This window comes from Aquarana catesbeiana, linkage group LG11 (genome assembly GCF_042186555.1).
Source record: "Aquarana catesbeiana isolate 2022-GZ linkage group LG11, ASM4218655v1, whole genome shotgun sequence".
Lineage (NCBI taxonomy): Eukaryota > Metazoa > Chordata > Amphibia > Anura > Ranidae > Aquarana > Aquarana catesbeiana.
In genome coordinates, this window is record NC_133334.1 from 234,125,150 (window position 1) to 234,146,447 (window position 21,298).

General features: G+C 45.5%; 2 protein-coding genes across 5 annotated transcripts in view; one reads left to right on the top strand and one right to left on the bottom strand.

Moving 5' to 3' along the window:
- Positions 1-14,938, bottom strand: part of PSME3IP1 (proteasome activator subunit 3 interacting protein 1) — a 31,470-nt gene extending 16,532 nt beyond the window's left edge. The window contains exons 1-6 of one of the 4 annotated variants that reach the window (XM_073605520.1): positions 14,730-14,938; positions 11,197-11,329; positions 8,590-8,688; positions 5,399-5,521; positions 2,765-2,897; positions 2,147-2,199 (exon numbers count right to left, since the gene is read on the bottom strand). In XM_073605520.1, coding sequence (XP_073461621.1) covers positions 2,147-2,199; positions 2,765-2,897; positions 5,399-5,521; positions 8,590-8,688; positions 11,197-11,320 — 532 coding nt within the window. In that variant the 5' untranslated portion in view covers positions 11,321-11,329; positions 14,730-14,938. Of the gene's footprint in view, positions 1-2,146; positions 2,200-2,764; positions 2,898-5,398; positions 5,522-8,589; positions 8,689-11,196; positions 11,330-12,851; positions 12,876-14,709 lie in introns of those variants that run through there. The other 3 variants (XM_073605519.1, XM_073605518.1, XM_073605517.1) reach the window with 3 other exon arrangements.
- The window catches only part of RSPRY1 (ring finger and SPRY domain containing 1), a 43,477-nt gene continuing 37,091 nt past the window's right edge, over positions 14,913-21,298 (top strand). The window contains exon 1 of the mRNA XM_073605515.1: positions 14,913-15,071. The gene's annotated coding sequence lies outside the window, so the exon portion shown is untranslated. The remainder of the gene's footprint in view (positions 15,072-21,298) is intronic.

Here is a 21,298-nt window from a genome sequence, read left to right on the forward strand (position 1 = left end):
AATATAGAGTCTTTTAAAATTACCCCCCTGCTCTGGACGTTGTTGCACACCAACGCCGCTCTAAACCAAGCCCACTCCGTGTTTCCACCGTGCCCTCCCCCTTTTTAAAAAAAAAAAAAGTTTTTCCAGGCAAGATCGCCGGCCTCCGATCCGATGGGATTGGCATGTGTGTGGGAGGAGGGCTGTGACAAACCGCCATACAGAGGCGGTGGGGAACGGAGCGGCATCCGCCGATCGTTCTGCTTCTCCCTCTACTCAGGGAGAGGGGGAGAGCTTTTGTCTGGGTGGGGTGTGTTTTCAAGAAAAACGTCCCCCAACATCTTTCTGGAGTCCTGTGACTGCTAGCCGGAGAGAGATCTGTCAGCGTCTGCTGACACAGCATGATCTGAGAAAGCATGACAAGGTACGTGCTCTATACAGCCCCCAGTGGTGACTTTTAGGCATGACAACATTTACTTTTTAAAGGAGACAATTCACAAGAAACTTTAAAATTCTTTAGAAGTCTCCACTTACCTTTCCCGCCGCAGGGTTTTCTGTGGTAAAACCAACAGACCCAATCTTCACCTCTTATGGTGGGCCTTTTTATCGGGGGATCCGCACTCCGGAACCCGTAAACCACCCCACCAGCAAAAACTTAAGGCTGAAAAAACCAAAAGTACTGGATCCCAGGGTCTAGCTCCCTAGAAAGAGAAGTGTTACGGGCTAAACCTCGTTTCTTCCGGCACGAAGCCCAGGTACCATTTAATTTGGCCTAAAAAAGACACTTTGAATGGATCCGGCTGCATAGCTAGCCCCAGCAAGGATTGCACCAGTGGAGCTCAGCACAGCACATCTTTACTCGTGACCAACACCTTAAGACAGTGGCGAAAAAACTGAAGTACTCCCAGTAGCGGGAGGGGTTATATAGGGAGTGGACTTCCTGTCTTAGGGTGTGCCAGTGTCCATCACCTGAAGGTGGCCTCTAACCCACATAGTAATTACTATGGCTCTGTGTCCCTTGCTGTACGATTAAGAAAAATGCCAGCAACATTCTGCACGTGTGTATGTCGGTCTGTCTGTCCGGACGGCTTTTGTCGGACATGCATGCTGGAAAACCCAGCAGCCAACTGACTCCCGATCAGAGCTTTCAGCCAATGGCAGAGAGCACCGATTGTAGTGTCCTGGCGGGGGAGGGGGGCTGTCCCCCTGTCAGAACACAACAGCTCAGTGGGGGAGTACAGCGACTCTGACCGGAGCAGTCCGTTTTTTTCATGCAACTTGTGCTTCATCAGATTTGGCGACCCGTCAGAATGTGTAACAGAAGTGACGTTCCGTCGCCGACATCTTGCTACACCCTGCACTCCTCCATTGTAAGGATACACTGTGAAGGGGGAAAGCGGACATCTTGTTACACCCACCGGAGGTTTGCATTTTACACTTATTTTTAACAGTAAAGTGAGTTTATATAGTGAAATACAGTACTTAGAACTCCGTCTGACTGGTTAGATGTTAAATTTTAAAAGCAGCGAACTGCTGTCAGATTAGCAAACCTATGAGATGAGCAGGTTTGCCGTTGCTTTTAAAATTCAAAATCTAACCAGACAGAATTCCAAGTACTGTATTTCACTATATAAACTCACTTCACTGTTAAAAATAAGTGCAAAATGCAAAACTCTGGTGGGTGTAACAAGATGTCCGCTTTCCCCCTTCTCAGTGTATCCTTAATATGGAGGAGTGCAGGGTGTAGCAAGATGGCGGCGACAGAACGTCACTTCCGTTACACGTTCTGACGGGTCGCCTAATCTGACGAAACACAGGGTTGGATGAAAAACAAAACTGTAGTGTGTACCAGGCTTTAAAGTACAGAAGAATTCTTCTTGTATCATCCAAAGAATACTCAACTGTGGCGATTCATTCAAATCGGCCAGTGTCTAGTACAGTTCGTATATCACAGCAGGTTTATATTTGGGTGAATCTATGCAACACTAATCTATCCTATTCAACATTCCTGGATTTTCCAGCGAATCGTCACTTGGCTCATCTCTACTAGATATCGTCCAGACCACAGCTTTGACCTAAATCTGAACAACTTTTTAGTCTTTCAGTCTTGTGAAGAATACATATGTCTGATTTATGAGAAGAACACATTTGATACTCAGGTACATACCATCATGTTCCTGATCAAGCTTCAATTTCTTTGCACCAGAGCTTTCAGAACTGCTAAAAATGCAAAATGAGAGATGGTTATATAATGGATTTTGTATTTAGCTAGGATATAAGGTAGAGTCTGAAGGAGGGTTTAAATGCACTACAATGGTCTTCGTGACATCACATTTACTCCCTCCTAAAAATATAGAGTCAAAGCACTTGAACTCTCTTTTACACACACGGAAAGCACCAAAAGATGGTGAATGCTGTATTTTATTTTTTTAAAGCTTATGTTTAGGTGTGACTTTTATTGCAGTTACATTGGTTCAACTTGGAACAATGTAAGAATGCATATCCTATACCTGACAGATCCCTGTAAAAGCTGCAATTTACTGTAGTAGTTGCTGCTTCTACAGTGATACAGCAGAAACTTCTTCTGGCTGTCCCTCTGCATAGCAACTGCTTACTAGGCACTGCAGCTATTCACAAAATGCCTCATATTTTTTTCAGTGAATGCAAGGCGTTCGATTGGGCGAGGTGGATAGGCGGGAGGGTGACGTCACCATCTCCATCTCATTAAATGAATGAACGCCTTGTATTCACTGAAATTCCATGTACTGTATTCATTAGCTCCAACCTTCTATGCCGCACTGCGCCTGCCAGCAGCTTCGACTGAGAGAGCTTCTTGGTGTCAGGAGGTTTTGCCACAGTCTTCTTCTCAGGCTCCCTCTTCTTGTGCTCTGTGGATGTGGCTGCTATTGTGAGGGCATTGTGAGATATCGGTTAAGAGGAAAAACTTTCCATTAAGTATGTAACCCTACAGGGGCCTTGCTAAGTCTACAAAAGATCTGGTGCTAGAGCCCATACATATTACATTATATATTATCATTACATCAAGGTCCCCAGAGAGCCTCCCCCTTACATCAGGGTCCCCAGAGAGCCTCCCCCTTACATCAGGGCCCCCAGAGAGCTTGTCACGTTACCTGCCATAAGATGCAGTTTGTCACATCACCTGCCACCAGATACGAATTGTCACATACAGAGAGGGTAGGGTATACAGGAAGGCTAGGGTATACAGGAAGGCTAGAGTATACAGAGAGGCTAGGGTATACAGAGAGGCTAGGGTATACAGGAAGGCTAGGGTATACAGGAAGGCTAGGGTATACAGAGAGGCTAGAGTATACAGAGAGACTAGGGTATACAGAGAGGCTAGGGTATACAGAGAGGCTAGGGTATACAGAGAGGCTAGGGTATACAGAAGACAGCATAGGGTAGTACAGAATTTACCCCCTCCCCCATGTTCTGCACTCACCTGCCGCCTCCCCAGCTCAGGAGCTCGTGTGAGAAAGTTCCTCCCGACTATGATATTGGCAGAGCAAGAGAGGAGACTAGCTCTCACACTGATCTCTGGCTCTGGCTGTCAGTAAACCACCGAGTGCAGACTCAGTGAGAGTGCCGTGGCTGTGCGGGATAGCGCTGTGTCAGGCAGCCCGCGACACTCTCACGGTAGGGCCGGCCCTGGACTCGGGGCTATGGGCCCTAGATTCGGGGGTATAGCCCCATTAGCCAACCCCTAGTGACGCCACTGTAATCCTACCTTCTGCACACTCTCTGTAATCTCTCCCATAGAACCATGGACACAAAGCCTTCAGACCTCCAAGTAAAAAATAAATGCTAAAACTGAAAAGATACCCTGCAGATTGTGCATACTCACAAGCTTCCAGAACTAAAGCCCACAATTTGCCTGAACTCTTTTTGGGATAGACTTGGCAAATACAAATACTCCAGTACACATTTCCATTCCTGACAATAAATAACTCCAGTGCAAATAGGAGAGCAACAAGTGGTTAAAAAGATCTGTGGGGCAGCCAGCTAGGAGACAGCCTAAATCCTCTAAAAGCAGCACAAATCAAACACTATAAACAATTCCGGCAGTGTTCACACACCTTGAGAAAGATTGACGGTCCCCGACTGAAACATGTCGGTAAAGGTAGGAGGTAATGTCACCAGTACAGGGGCATTGCTGTGGAGTGTGCACTGTCATCTGAGTACTTTTATTATTGCATGCATGCTGGTTGCCAGTGGCCAGGGCCCAGCCTGTTTGTGTAAAGTTGATTAGTGCTCCTCTTTCTTGCTCTGCTCCTATTGTACTGGTCATTAGAGATGGGTGAACAGTTCGAGCTGAGCAAACATTCGTCATTCAGCCGGAACATTGCCTGTTCACCCATTCGGTAAAGGAAAAAAAAAACACATATGCAATGATAACTCTAAAGGAGAGAAATAAGCAGCTGCAACTTCTTACCTCAATCTGCAAATACCAGTTGCCTGGCTTTCTCTGTCTTTAATACTATCCAAGTCACTGACCTGGAACAAGCATGCAAATTACAAAGTCACAGAAAAATCTAAAACTTCATCTGCATACTGGTTGAGGATCAGTGATTTAGAAAGTCCAAATAAACTGGATCAGTATGGCAGCCAGAAAACCTGCATTTTAAGGAGAGGCCAGCAAATGCAGCCTTCATATTTCTCTCAATACAGATTTCTTGTGTGCAACCAAAATGACTCAGAACCAATGTTTGCTAAAGTGTTAAAGTATGATGTCTTATTTTCACAGCCTGAAACCCCTGATTACTACTGCTGTGAGAATTAGTACAAATATTGCCTTTCCACCTTTCAATGATACAACTTTCCTTCATCTAATGCCGTGTACACACGACCGAACTTTTCGACCGAACTAATCCGACGGAACGAATCCGTCGGACAATTCGATCGTGTGTGGGCTTCATCTGACCTTTTCTGTCGAAAAATCTGTCGGACTTTAGAAATGGAACATGTTTCAAATCTTTCCGACGGACTCGAGTCCGATCGAAAAATCCGTTCGTCTGTATGCTAGTCCGACGGACAAAAAAGGACGCAGGGGCAGCTATTGGCTACCAACTTCCTTATTCTAGTCCGGTCGTACGTCATCACGTTCGAAACGATCGGACTTTGGTGTGATCGTGTGTAGGCAAGTCCGTTTCGTTGGAACTCCGTCGGAGTTCAGTCCGACAAAAAGTCCGGTCGTATGTACACAGCATAACATTTAAAAATGCAAAAATAAGTTGTCTGGACCCACCTAGAAACACCCTTATCGTGCCAGAAGCAGGATTGTTGGCAAGGACACATCATGAACGCGGTTTTGGAAGGGCTCTGCTTACTGAAATGCAATTACTACTATATTGATACAGTTTTTAAAACCCTTCAGCTGCATGAAAATATACAAAAAAGGATATTCGAAACTCATTTAATTCCTTCTTTTCTTCTTCTCTTCTCTCCTTTTCCAACATTTCCTGTTTTCTTGAAACTTCATCTAAAAATGCTGTTTCATCTTCTTCTAAGCCTCGCACCATATTTTCTAAGGAATGCAAACACACAGTTTAGTGTAAGAAAAGATTTGGAAACGCTAAAGGACCCTATTTAAAAGAAAGGTGAAATAATCATTTTTCATTTTACAAAACATCTGTATTTCACCATAATATTTTTTGCATGGAAAGTTAAAGTACAATGACAAGTAAACAGCACATAAAACCATCTGAATGTAATAAAATGGAAATGATGCTGCCTTACAGCAAAAAAATGTATATATTGCATCTTACCAATCTTTAAATGTGGTAGCTGCATTAGTTTTCTTTGACTTTTGTCCCCTTTATTTTCACCCAGTGATCTGAGAAGTAAGTCTGTTATTTTTAAATTCAACAGACCAAGTTCTGAGGCAAAATTGAGAGTTACAGGTATGCTTGTGCATAGAGTCTAGTGTAAGCTCATGCTGTGGGGGTGTTTTTCAGCTGCAGGGACAGGACGACTGGTTGCAATCAAGGGAAAGATGAATGCGGCCAAGTACAGGGATATCCTGGACGAAAACCTTCTCCAGAGTGCTCAGGACCTCAGACTGGGCCGAAGGTTTACCTTCCAACAAGACAATGACCCTAAGCACAAAGCTAAAATAACGAAGGAGTGGCTTCATAACAACTCCGTGACTGTTCTTGAATGGCCCAGCCAGAGGCCTGACTTAAACCTAATTGAGCATCTCTGGAGAGACCTAAAAATGGCTGTCCACCAACGTTTACCATCCAACCTGACAGAACTGGAGAGGATCTGCAAGGAGGAATGGCAGAGGATCCCCAAATCCAGGTGTGAAAAACTTGTTGCATCTTTCCCAAAAAGACTCATGGCTGTATTAGATCAAAAGGGTGCTTCTACTAAATACTGAGCAAAGGGTCTGAATACTTAGGACCATGTGATATTTCAGTTTTTCTTTTTTAATAAATCTGCAAAAATTTCAACAATTCTGTGTTTTTCTGTCAATATGGGGTGCTGTGTGTACATTAATGAGGAAAAAAATGAACTTAAATGATTTTAGCAAATGGCTGCAATATAACAAAGAGTGAAAAATTTAAGGGGGTCTGAATACTTTCCCTCCCCACTGTATCAGTATGCAAGTGGATGGATGAGTGTCCCTGGTAGCTACCTGTGTACAATGTTATATTTTAATTGAACATATGGTGGAGGTATAGTTTTTGTATTCATTTAGATATTGATTTTTTCAATAAAGCTTTCTGTATTTTTGTAATACTGGTTGTTCCTTGTTGACAAATTCTTGTGGACTCCTTGTCCATTTATGTATATGCTGATAGTAATCTAGAGGAACACACTCCCATTCCCTTTGTGGATTAATTGGAGTGCCCATTCCCTTTGTGGATTAATTGGAGTGCCCATTCCCTTTGTGGATTAATTGGAGTGACGGTAAATACCGATCCAAGGTTGTGGAATGAATTGTCCCCCTGGATCCATTATACGGAGGTGTAGCCTAGCGAACTATTTTATCTCTTGTTTATGCTATGCATCTTTGACTAAAGTTGAATAATGGCCCTTGCTATAGGTATATAGCCATTTACATACCTTCCGAAACCTGGCTAAAAAACTCCCAGAGATGGCATCCCCTGTCCTGCCTTGTTCCTACGATGTTGTTAGAACACTCCCAGCTGTTACTGTTCACCCCCACCATCACAAGTGTGATGTGCTTATAGACTGGTCTTGCTTGAAAATAAAAAAAGTCTAAAGCAGTGGTGGTGCATCCATAAAGGGCGCAGGAGCACCACCCCCTCTCTCTCACCATAGATGGATTCATGCATTGCATGAATCCATCTATGGTCGCCGCTGCCGCCCCCTATTCAGGTGTCCGGCCCCTTGTCGGGCGCCGGGCATCTGAATTACAGCGGTGGGGTTTTTTTGGAAGCGCCTGATTAGAGCAGTGGGCTCTAATAGGCGTCCTGATTAGAGCCGTAGGCTCTAATAGGCTTATAAAATGGTAAACAGCAGGCGCAATGCTGTGCGTTCACTGTTTACTCAGTGTTGTGTTAGGAAAGCGAATAAATCGGTTTCCTAACGCTGACCCGCCTCTCAGCCAATAGGTGCTCGGGTCTGGTTACCTGTCACCTGATTGGCTGAAACAACAGGCGCTGTGATTTGACGCCTGATAGAGAGACACTGAGGAGCGCGGGCATGGAGGACGCCACCGTGACTCGCTGCGAGACAGGCAAGTCCAGACTCCCAGGCGATGCACACTGGCAGCATTTGATGGGGCACAGTAGCGGCAATAGACGGGGCACAGTAGCGGCAATAGATGGGGCACAGTAGCAGCAATAGATGGGGCACAGTAGCAGCAATAGATGGGGCACAGTAGCAGCAATAGATGGGGCACAGTAGCAGCAATAGATGGGGCACAGTAGCAGCAATAGATGGGGCACAGTAGCAGCAATAGATGGGGCACAGTAGCAGCAATAGATGGGGCACAGTAGCAGCAATAGATGGGGCACAGTAGCAGCAATAGATGGGGCACAGTAGCAGCAATAGATGGGGCACAGTAGCAGCAATTGATGGGGCACACTGGCAGCAATTGATGGGGCACACTGGCAGCAATTGATGGGGCACAGTAGCTGATGGGTACAGTGGCTGCGCTTGATGGGCACAGTGGCTGCGTTTGTTTTTTTTTTTCAGTCTGTTTGTGCCCCCCCAAAAATTTTAAGCACCAGCCGCCACTGGTCTAAAGTTAAGTAGAGTCACTCTGATGAATTTGCTCATCTAAATAAGGCTTGCATTGCTGATTTTCCATGCAGTTTGTAAGCACTAACTACGAAGCATACAGCTATCCCGTTAACTGATTAACGTAAACTGACCACAATGATAAAGCATAACATTTTGGATGTGGATGGGCATACAAGTGTATAGTCCTTTCTGAAATGGTCAAGTGCCACTGGGCAATCTAGAGCTCTGGCTAGTCCAGGTTGAGTAAAGAACCAATTGTTTATCTTTTTGTTCCGTAGGATTAAAGTGATGCCAGACATATCTGCCGTTTTACTTCTTCTTCACCAATTGAAACATTTTCTTATAAAAGTAACTGGCATGACTTACATGGTTACTTACTGAATTTAAACTGTTCTTCGTATTCTTGCTGTTTCTTCTCCTTCTGTTCCTGTAGCTTCTCATATAAAGAACGAGGGTCATACACTTCCTCTGGACATTCTGGAGAAAAGAATTCAATTACAATCTCCAGCTAATAAACACCATAACACAATTTGCAGCAACAGTATAATAATGGCATTCATTTCAAGTCACTCAAATCAAGGACTCACCAGACATTTGTATTATGGTCCTTATAAACCTTTAAGAGGGCAGAATGGGGTCATCTACACCGTAATGGGGTCTGCACTCCCCCCCACACATAGCCAATACGGGTCTCCATACTAATCATTTCAGATAATAGGAGCTTATTACATTATGGTAATGCCATATAAGTGTCTAAATGTATTCCTCTTCATGTCACCTATACTGTGTACTCTGTATTGGTTTTAGCAAATTGTCTTGCAGATTTTTACTTGCTTGCCTGCAGAAGCAAAGGTAAATTGGGCATTTTCTATTGGCTGTCCAGAGGCAGGGATCTTTTAGGATCCAGAAGAGAAGTGACGTCTGTACAAGGGGAATGGCCAAGTGCATCTGCAGTGCTTGATTAGCAATCCCCTGCACCCAGATATGGGGCCGGAAAGGGACCGGGATGGCCTACCTAGGCAAGAAAAAACCTTGCAAGATGGGTATGTTTGCCAAAATATAAAGCCAGCCAAAATGGTTTATTTCTGGATAGGGTTACAATCTCTGTAGCCATTTGGGGAGATTTTCCTTATTCCCTATGCGGTCATCAAGACAAGAAATTAGCAAAATCTCTCCAACAGGGGCATGAATAGTATATATATATATATTTTAATTAGACTGTGGAAGGGTGGGAAGCTCTGTCAGGTATTTCACAGTAATCAGGTAAGGCCCCATTCACACTTATGGGACTTGTCATGCAACTTTGGACCCCAAAGTCACATGACAAGTCACACCCCATGTTTCCCAATGAGTACCGTTCATATCTGTGCTACTTAAAGTGGCAGCGACTTTAAAGTAATTCCTGCACTACTTTGGTCCAACTTTCATAGACTTCAATGTAAACCCTCAAAAGTCGGTGAGCAAGCCCCCCCCCCCCTCCTCCTCCTCAACCATACTAGGCCCATACCCTCAGCATGGAAGGGGGGTGCTTTGGGGCTTAAAGCACCTTGTCCCCATGTTGATGGGGACAGGGTCCTCTCCCCCACAACCCTGGCCAGTGGTTGTGGGGGATCTGCGGCCAGTCGCTTACCAGAAAATAGAAGCCCCCTTTAATAAGGGTGGCCCCCACCCCTTGGTTATTTAAGAGCTGACAGACAGCAGGAGCCTTCATCAGGACTGGAGTGTTTTTTTTCCTTTCTTCGGGTCGGCAGTGGCAACGGGCTTTGTGAAGGACGATGGATTTACACCTGGGGACATTTTTTAATTTATTTTTTAATAAAGGACTTGTGTGTGTGTGTTTTTATTTACTTTTTTGGTGAATGAGTGGGGGGGGGGGGATCCGGGATCTGGGGGCCCCCTTGTTAAACAACTGGCCAGAGTTGCAGGGAAGAGGCCCTTGTCCCTAGCAAGAGGGACAAGGTGCTTTGAAGGGGGGTGCAGAGCCGCAAAGCACCCGTTTACCCATGTTGAGGGCATGTGGCCTGGCATGGTTGAGGGGGGCGCTCGCCATCCCCCTTTCCTGACCTGCCAGGCTGCACGCTCGGATAAAGGTCTGGTATGAACTTCTAGGGGGGGCTACATCGTTTTTTTTATTTTTTTATTTTAGAGACCGGTATTCTTTTGTTTACATTCAGTGAGGAAACCCGCTGACAGCTGATGAGTCATCGGTTGTTAAGGAGCGGGCTGGGAAGCCGGCCGCCAAGTCCTTAACAACCGATGAATTGGTCAATCAATTTTCGACCAATTTGAATTGTTCTGAAAATTTGGAATTCGTTAGAAAATGAAGAAACCAACGAAACAAAAAATTTTTCCATTCTGCACGTCTAGCAACTTTGTAGAGCACAATCAAAACCATCACACTGGTCAAGCCAAAAGTCATAACAAAGTCGCACTCATCCAAAGTCGCATCAAGATGCACAGTAAAGTTGCAGTGGAAATCGCAGTAAGTAGTGGAAGTGTAAATGGACACTAATGCCGCGTACACACAATCGGACATTCTGACAACAAAACCGTGGATTTATTTCCGACGGATGTTGGCTCAAACTTGTCTTACATACACTCGGTCACACAAATGTCGGAAATTCCGAACGTCAAGAACGCGGTAACGTACAACACGTATGACGAGCCGAGAAAAATGAAGTTCAATAGCCAGTGCGGCTCTTCTGCTTGATTCCGAGCATGCGTGGAATTTTGTGCATTGGAACTGTGTACACATGATCGGAATTTCCGACAACGGATTTTGTTGTCGGAAAATTTAAGAACCTGCTCTCAAATTTTTGTTGTTGGAAATTCCGACAACAAATGTCCGATGGAGCCTACACACGGTCTGAATTTCCAACAACAAGCTCACATCGAACATTTGTTGTCGGAAATTCCGAGCGTGTGTACAGGGCATAAGAGTTTGAGTACTGCAATATTATAGGTATTGCTTGTTTTAGGTAGTACCTTCTGGATCTTCAGGTTTCCGCACCTTCTCCCATTCTTCTTGTCTTTTCTTTCTTTTTTCCTCCAATTCAGATTCTGTCACAAATTTTTTGTTTATGACAAAATCCCCTTCGCTACCAGCCATTTTTGAAGACTGCAAAATGCGCCAAAATAAAAACATTATTAGCATGGATTATGTGATGAATAACAAGAACAACTGAATTTGCCCTATTTTTTTTTATTCTTGGTACATTTAAAGAACTCTAATCATGTGCAAAAACCTCATTATAACCCCATATATTCACAATGCAGGACAATGTGACAGTGCCTCTTGATATCCATTCCACCTCCTGGAAAGATAGCCTCATTGTTCCCAACTCCCGGCAAAAATATCCTCGCTCTTCCTGCCTCCCGGCAAGATATTCTTGCTCTTTCCACCTCCCGGCATGATATCCTTGCTCATCCTGCATCCTAGCAAGATATCATCTCTCTTCCCGCCACCCTGCAAGATATCCTCGCTCTTTCCACCTCCCGGCAAGAGAGCCTCGCTCTTTCCACCTCCCGGCAAGAGAGCCTCGCTCTTTCCACCTCCCGGCAAGAGAGCCTCGCTCTTTCCACCTCCCGGCAAGAGAGCCTCGCTCTTTCCACCTCCCGGCAAGAGAGCCTCGCTCTTTCCACCTCCCGGCAAGAGAGCCTCGCTCTTTCCACCTCCCGGCAAGAGAGCCTCGCTCTTTCCACCTCCCGGCAAGAGAGCCTCGCTCTTTCCGCCTCCCGGCAAGAGAGCCTCGCTCTTTCCGCCTCCCGGCAAGATAGCCTCGCTCTTTCCACCTCCCGGCAAGAGAGCCTCGCTCTTTCCGCCTCCCGGCAAGATAGCCTCGCTCTTTCCACCTCCCGGCAAGATAGCCTCGCTCATCCTGCATCCTAGCAAGATATCCTCACTCTTCCCACCTCCCAGAAAGATAGCCTCATTCTTCCCACCTCCCAGAAAGATATCCTCGCTCTTTCCGCCTCCCGGCAAGAGAGCCTCCCTCTTTCCGCCTCCCGGCAAGAGAGCCTCGCTCTTTCCGCCTCCCGGCAAGAGGGCCTCGCTCTTTCCGCCTCCCGGCAAGAGAGCCTCGCTCTTTCCGCCTCCCGGCAAGAGAGCCTCGCTCTTTCCGCCTCCCGGCAAGAGAGCCTCGCTCTTTCCGCCTCCCGGCAAGAGAGCCTCGCTCTTTCCGCCTCCCGGCAAGAGAGCCTCGCTCTTCCAGCCTCCCGGCAAGATAGCCTCGCTCTTCCAGCCTCCCGGCAAGATAGCCTCGCTCATCCTGCAACCCAGCAAGATAGCCTCGCTCTCCCAACCTCCTGGCAAGATAGCCTCGCTCATTCATGCTACTTTACCACCTCCCTGCTCTGTCACTGCCACTGTGGCTAGGAGCTGATTGGTTGCTATGGGTAACAACACCAGATGAGATAAAACTCGTCTCAGTCTATCAAAGGCTTAGTTCACCTTTACCAAAAAACTGCCTATGCAGATAAGGGGCATTTGTAGATAAAAACAAACTGTGCAGCCCTAACTAAAGTTGAATAATATCCTTGCTATAGGTGTAGGCCATTTACGCACTATTTATGCACTTCATGAAGCCTGACTAGAAAACTGCCAGAACAATGCTAAGAGAATCTCGGCTCTCACTGCTCACCTCCACCATCACAGGAGTGAGCTCTCCAACGCTGAGCTTAGAGCTACTGCCTGGCTGACAAGTGAGCTGGAAATTCTTCTTTGTTGTTTTTTGACAAGCGTTGTCCTTCCATGTGCTGTTTGCTGCAAAGACCAGTTATAGGTTGTGGTGTTTGCACTACTGCATCAGAGGAGAGAAAGTACACTATATTACCAAAAATATTGGAACGTCTGCCTTTACACGCACATGAACTTTAATGGCATCCAGTCTTGGTCCATAGGGTTCAATATTGAGTTGGCCCATCCTTTGCAGCTTCAACTCTTCTGAGAAGACTGTCCACATTTGGTTTAGGAGTGTGTCTATGGGAATGTTGGACCATTCTTCCAGAAGTGCATTTGTGAGGTCAGGCACTGATGAGGACCAGTAGGCCTGGCTCACAGTCTCCACTCTAATTCATCCCAAAAGTGTTCTATCAGGTTGAGGTCAGGACTCTGTGCAGGCCAGTCAAGTTCTTCCACCCCAAACTCACTCATTCATGTCTTTATGGACCTTGCTTTGTGCACTGATCCAAATCATTTGGTGGAGGGGGGATTATGGTGTGGGGTTGTTTTTCAGGGGTTGGGTTTGGCCCTTTAGTTCCAGTGATGGAAACTCTTAAGGCGTCAGCATACCAAGACATTTTGGACAATTTCATGCTTCCAACTTTGTGGGAACAGTTTGGAGATGCCCCCTTCCTCTTCCAACATGACTGCACACCAGTGCACTAAGCAAGGTCCATAAAGACATGGATGAGTGAGTTTGGGGTGGAGGAACTTGACTGGCCTGCACAGAGTCCTGACCCCAACCTGATAAAACACCTTTGGGTTGAATTAGAGCGGAGACTGAGAGCCAGGCCTTCTCATCCAACACCAGTGTCTGACCTCACAAATGCACTTCTGGAAGAATGATCCCACATGGACGGCCTTCCCAGAAGAGTTGAAGCTGTTATAGCTGCAAAGGGTGGGCCAACTCAGTATTCAACCCTACAGACTGGGATGCCATTAAAGTTAATGGGCATGTAAAGGCAGGTGTCCCAATAATTTTGACAACATAGTGTATATGTGAGGGGGTTTGAATCAAAGAAAGACCTCGCTCCTGTGATTGGAGGGTGAGAATAGTAACAGCGAGTCGTCTCTCAGCACTGTCCTAAGAGTTTCCCACTCAGGCTTCAGGAGGTATGCAAATGGCTTACACCTATAGCAAGGACATTATTCAACTTTGGTCAGAGCTGCACAATTTGTTTTTATATACAGACACCCCTTATCTGCATAGGTAGGTGAACTAGCCCTTTAAGTGTCTATGCTGCACATTACATTGATGAACAACCCATTAACGACTGTGATCTCTCTAAGGCTGGCCATACACTATACAATCTGATTGTATAACGTCCATATAATCTTTAAACTTTACTAAAACTCTATGAGGACAACCCTAGACCACCAATTCAATCTGTATCCAATCAAGCGCTCACTTGTAATGCATAGTTGTTGGTGGATCTGAAGGCGATTGTACAATCAGATTGTATAGTGTATGACCACCTTTATAAATCAAGGCAGATCCCTGCGGCTGGTGGGGCAGCTTCCACTGAATGTGGGTTATCACAGCAGGGAATACTCTCCAGCCTACCAAGGCAAAGCTGTATGGCAGACCTCTGACCAGACAGGGCCACTGCTTCAGCAGCAAAGGGTTCTGGGTAATCATGCCCACCTTGGCCAATGTGTACCCAGCTTACACACACAGCTGCCAACTAAGGAAAGTGATCCCACAGACATGGCAACTCTCACTCCCTGTAGAAGGCATATTACCCCCCTCTACCTCCCGGTGTCACCCCCTCACCCACCTCTCTCTTGCCCGACTCACTCTTCAGCACAGCCTTCTCCAGCCAGCAGCCGGCAGCCAACCAAAACGCGGCGCACTGCCCTCTACAGACCAATCAAAGCGCCACTGACAACACTTGCGCACCAACCACGGGCCGCCGCTACGGAAAGCCGGCCAATCAAAAAAGCGCCTGACGAAAAGATGGCCGCCTCGGCTTCAAGGCTGTGCGAGACTGAGGGAAAAAAAAAAAAGGGCTGGTGAGCATGCGCAGAAGTCTCAGCTTACTTCCCGGGTCGTCACTACGGGATTGGTCTCGGCTTGAAGCAACAGAGAAGAAGGAAAGGAAACAGGAAGTGCGCGGAGGAGTGGGGGAGCCTGGTGACGGTAAGAGAAGGGGCCCCGTATGGTGGTGACAGGAGCCTGGAGGTGTGCGGAGCGCCTGGCAGCATGGCTGAGCCCTGCCCGTCATTGTGTGTCCGTCCTTTGTCTGATATCACTGGGCACAGGAGGAGAGTCTGCCATCCCACACACATCACGTGGGGAGGAGGGGGAATTATTATTATATCATATCTCATATATATATATATATATATCTATAATGGTGTGGATCCAATATATAGGTGACCACAGGATCTGGATCATAGGACAGACATGGGTGATGTAGATCTGTCAGTATGGGGGAGGGGAGGGGGTGTCTGCCCATACATTATATATATATATATATATATATATATATATATACACACCCATCAGCCATAACATTATGACCACTGACAGGTAAAGTGAACGTTGATTATCTCATTATAACGGCACCTGAAAGTAGGCGGGATATATTAGGCAGGAACAGGAAGTGAACATGTGGTCCCTGAAGTTGATAGCAGAAAAACATGGGCAAGTGTAAAGACTTGAGTGACTCCGACGAGGACCAACCTGTAATGATTGGATGACGGGGGTCAGATCCTCTCTGCAGCTCCTGTGGGATGTTGGCGGTCAGGACCGACCGACCGAACGTGTCCATGGAAGGAAAACCGGTGAGAGGGATGTGGGGCGGCCGAGGCTCACTGAGGCACATGAGGAATGAAGGCTGGGCCATGTCATCCCATCCAATAGAAGAACTACTGGAGCTCAAATTGCCGAAAACGATTGGCAGAAGCCTCGGACGTGCCCCTCTGGGCGCCAGGCAGCTGGTTGCTGACCGCAGGGTCTGTTAGTTCTGGGAGTGCGACTATTAACTACTTGCCTACAGGGCACTTACTCCCCCTTCCTGCCCAGGCCAATTTTTCGGCTTTCCGCGCTGTCACACTTTGACAATTGCCCGGTCATCCATCATACCCAAACTAATTTTTTATCATTTTCTTCACACAGAGCTTTCTTTTGGTGGTATTTAATCACCGCTGGGTTTTTTATTCTTTACAAAAAAAAGACCAAAAATTTTGAAAAAAAAATGTGTTCTTTACTTTTTATCTGTCAGGTAATTTTTTGCCTTCACTGATGTGCGCTGATGAGGTGGCACTGATAGGCTGAACTGGTGGGCACTGATTTAGTGGCATTGATGAGGAGGCACTAATATGCCGCACTGCTATATGGCACTGCTAGGCGGTACTGATGGGCATTGATAGGTGGCACTGATGGTGACACTGGGCATTGATCGACAGCGGTGATGGGCAGCACTGATTGCCAGCACTAACTGGCATCGCTAATGGGTACTGATTGGTGGCACTGTATTTCTATTGTAATCAGGGCACTACAGTTAATGGCACTGCAGTTCATGTCCTCCTAGAACCACGCCCCCCAGGCGTGCTTTCCGCCAGACAGCTGATTACGGATCAAGGTAAACGGCCAATCACAGTGGTCCTTTATTATGTGATCAGCTGTGTCCAATTACAGCTGGTCACATTGTAAACGGACTTGCTGGTTATCGGCAGTACTTTCCTCACGTGCTGTCACAGCATGAGGAAAGGAGAGCTTGTAATTGGCAATTCTGACAGGCACAATTACAGGCTTCTAACTTTTTTAGCTGGCTTCTGGATTCAAAGCAAATGAATTGTCAAGCCCTGATCTAATGCTTTAAAGTGATAGTAAAGTCTCCATTTTTTTTTCCTATAAAAATAACAAACATGTTATACTTACCTGCTCTGTTGCAGTGGATTTGCACCGATCAGCCCGGATCCTCCTCTTCTCTGGTCCCTCTTCTGTGATCCTGGCCCCTCCCTCCTGTTCAGCCACAGCAAGCAGCTTGCTATAGGGGCACCCGAGCTGAGTCACTGCTCCATGTCCATTCAGGCACAGAGCCCCAACCTGGCCCCACTCCCTCTCTCTCCTGATTGGCTAGCTGACTTTGAAAACAGTAGCAGCCAATGGTGCTGCTGCTGTATCTTAGCCAATCAGGAGGGAGAATCCCGGACAGCTGAGAAACTCATGGACATCGCTGGACAAAAAAGGAATGCATTAAGATCAAAAACCTTCTGCCTTTACAACCCCTTTTAAAGGATAATTTCACCTTTTAAAAAAAATAAAATAAATGCACATCTTTTTGAAAAAATTAGCATTTATTTTATTTTTTTTATTGGGAACCTGGAAAGCCTTGCACCCAAGATCAGCAGAACATGGGTGATATGCAGGGCTCTTGCAGGTTCTGTGGCCATACATCATACAGCCAAGCAGTTACACATTACCAGGAAGCCTCAATGAACTAACCCAGAACTCACTAGTGCTGCAGTAGTTCATTGAGAACTACAAGCCACAAGTATAAAGTGGACCTGTCATGGCTCTATACATGTATAAAGAGGACCTATCATGGCTCTATACATGTATATAGGGGTAATAAAGGATCTGCGCGTGGCCCGCAGCTCCAAAGAGCCAGAACAGGGATCTGTCAATGCAAACAGACAGATCCCCATTCTGACAGGGGAGAAGAGACAGATCTGCTGTTCCTAGGTATTAGGAACAGCCAACCCCCCCCCCCCCCCCCCCAGTTAGAAACACCTCCCAGGGAACACATTTAACCCCTTGATCACCCTCTAGTGTTAACCCCTTCCCTGCCAGTGACATTTATACAGTAGTCAGTGCATTTTTATAGCACTGATCGCTGTATATATATCAGTGGTTCAAAAAATGTGTCAGGTGTCCTGTCTGTCCACTGCATTGTCGTAGTCCCGCTAAAAATCACAGATCGCCGCCATTACTAGTAAAAATAAATAAATGGCATAAATATATCCCCTATTTTGTAGACGCTATAACTTTTGCGCAAACTAATCAATATACGCTAATTGCGTTTTTGTTTTTACCAAAAATATGTAGAAGAATACATATTGGCCTAAACTGATGAAGACATTTTGTGGGTTTTTTAAAATTTTTTTTGGGATATTTTATTATAGCAAAAAGTAAAAAAAATTAAGGTTTTTTTCAAAATTGTCGCTTTTTTTTTTTTTGTTTGTTTATAGCCCAAAAAAGAAAAAACGTAGAAGTGATTAAATACCACCAAAAGAAAGCTCTATTTGTGGGAAAAAAAGACGTCAATTTTATTTGTGTATAGCATTGCACGACCGCGCAATTTTCAGTTAAAGTGACGCAGCGCCGTATCGCAAAAAATGTCCCAGTCATTAAGGGGGCAAATCCTTCCGGTCTGTAAGTGGCAAGTCCCTCTCAGGCTCTCATGTCTCATACAACTTGTGATGTGTGTTTGTACTTTAAAGTTTTGATTCGGACTCCACCACCACATGCGGATTGTCACTTGCCACTTGTTGCTAATTGTCACTTGCCACGCCACTTGCCACTAGATGCGGATTGTCACTTGCCACCAGATGCAGATTGTCACTTGCCACATGTTGTGGATTGTCACTTGCTGTGTCCCAGAGTGAAGGCAGGTAACAGATAATGTAATCTCTCTGCTGCCCGCGGCTGGACAGTGAGGGCGGAACTGCAGTGATGCAGTGCGGGCGGTGAGAGATGATGTAATCTTTCTGCTCCCCCGCCCTTCGGCCCGCTGACTGGCCAGCAAGGCCGCTCACCTGCCGACTGGCCTGCCCATTCCCTCACCCGCTGACTGCTTCCCCCGGGCAGAGAGTGTTCTTCCCGCATGCAGCGTTCTTGTCACCTCTAACAGCAGTGGTGCCGGGCTCCTCACAGTGGGATTAGCAGCGGAACAGGCTTGCTGGCGGGCGGCAGTTCTCTCACTGCTCTTGGGAGGCTGTTTGCCGTCCCCCTGAAAGTGCCGCTCGGGACCCATGGTCCCACCGAGTGCCATGGTGGGGCCGGACCTGTACTGAGGACTTGGTGCCAGATACCACAGCATACCTTCAGAGTTCTAGTGGAGTCCATGCCTTCATGGGTTATGGTGGGTGGTCTTAATGTTATGGCTGATATATCTATATCTAGAATCTGTCTACTGCCCTTTTAACCACTTCAACACCAGGCATTTTCACCCCCTTCCTGCCCAGGCCAATTTTCAGCTTTCAGTGCTGTCGCACTTTGACAATTGCGTGGTCAGGCAATGCTGTACCCAGATGACATTTTGTATAATTTTTTTGAGACAGAGCTTTCTTTTGGTGATATTTAATCACCACTGTTTTTTTTTTTGTTTGTTTAGCAAAAGATAAAAAAAAAAAAAAAAAGGCTGAAAATTTAGAAAAAAAAACATTTTCTCCTTCACTGATGGGCTGCACTGATTATCAGTGCCTGATGATCCGCGTAAATGTCCCCTCTCACATATGCCGGTGGCAGCGCGTTAGAAAAGGAATGCCTACAACAGGCAAGTTTGCTTACATGTGATCAGCTGTGATTGGACACAGCTGATCACATGGTAAAGGGCTGTGGTGATTGACCCTTTAAACCGATCTATGAGCAACTATGACCAAAGAATATAGAGATCATTGAGTGCACGGATGCACGCCGGGGGGGGGGGGTAGTGGTTCTGTCCATGGACGCCCTCCTAGAACTGGTCCACCGCGTTGTAGCTGCCTTTTGGCTATAGTGCGGTCAGGAAGAGGTTAGTGGGATGCCAGGTGACAGTAATATGGGTTTTGTTGGTTTCCTCCCCATATGGCCCCTAGTGTGCATGAGTGTAGATTGTGAGCTTCTCTGCTAGACTAAGGACTTCTACACTTGGCTAACAAAGAGGGAGATTTACTAAGACTGGTGAAGCAGTACGTAGTAACCAATCGGCTTCCAGGTTTTATTATCAAAGCTTTAATTGAACAAGCTGAAGGTAGAAGCTGGTTACTATGTACAGTTGCACCAGATTCTGTGTGCGCCAGTTTTAATAAATGCCACCCAAAGTGTCCTTATGGTGGCCATGCATGCTTCTATAAATGATCGATTCCTTTTCCGATCTATCTCCCTGGCTAAGAATAATCTATTTGTAATCGGCTTCCCATACCACGGGGAAGTGGCATTTGATTGATAGATGCAATCTTAATTTACCATCGCTTGTAATTGATTGCATCTGTTTCTATCATCTAATCTCATTACTAATCACTTGAAATATGTTCCTTTTTCATGAACAAAGGATGAGATCATTTAGGCTTGCATTTGGGGGACGGTAAAAAACGCACATTTCAGCTGTGGTTTAACCTCCCCAACTTAAAGCGGATCTTCACCTTGAAAATAAACTTTTCCTCCTCTCCAACCCTCTTCCACTCTGCTATATAAATATCTTTCTTTTTGTGTGGGTTTTTTTTTTTTTGTTAATATCCTTCTTTTTTTTTTTTTTTTTCAGTGTAAAGGTTTCAGGGTCCTATTATAAATTGCGTTAAAAAAAAATTAAAATGGAGGGGTCACAATTCTCCCTTCCTCGGGGCTTGAGTGCTGGCAATGATTGAAGAAAGTACCAGACAATACAAAGAGTCAAAGATAAGCATGAAAGGCAGTTTGAGATGCATGTCCATAGAAACCACCATTTCCAAGGTGCTTTCCAGCAGCATCAAAGTGTCACATATATTGTAGCCTCACAACACCCATAAAATCAGTGATAAAACTTGAATGGCTTACTGCTCTTCCATCAGGGAGAACCAGCAATATGAATAAAGCTGAGCGCACTGGCCTAGTGAAGAAAGCTCACACTTTATTATAAGAATAAATAAACTATATGGCTACTCGCATACACCAGTAGACAAGAGGCATATAAATCCCACAATCCAAAAGGCAGATCAGCAGGTATAAGTAAGCCTTGGTCCACACTGATACCTTCCAGAATGCATTGAATCGCATGACAAGTGAAATAACCTTATTTTCTTTGGAGGCTGTTCACATATATGCAATGTGAAGGCAATGCGATTTTAACCACTTGACCTTCAGGCCTTTTTATGACACTCTTGTTTACCTTTAAAAATCAGTAAGTTTTGCTAAAATTAGTTTAGAACCTTGAAAGAAAAAAAAAAAAAATATATATATATATATATATGTGTGTATATGTTAGTGAAATTTTAATTTTATTTTAAAGCAGAGGCGCTAGAGCATAAAATGTTGGGTTTTGAAATTTTTGTTGCACAGCGGTTTTTCAAATGCTATTTTTTTTTTTTTTTGTAAAGAATACACTTTTTAAAATTTTGGTGCAAAAAAGCATACTACATAACCCAAATGCTTTGTAAAAGATGTTGCGCCAAGTAAATGGA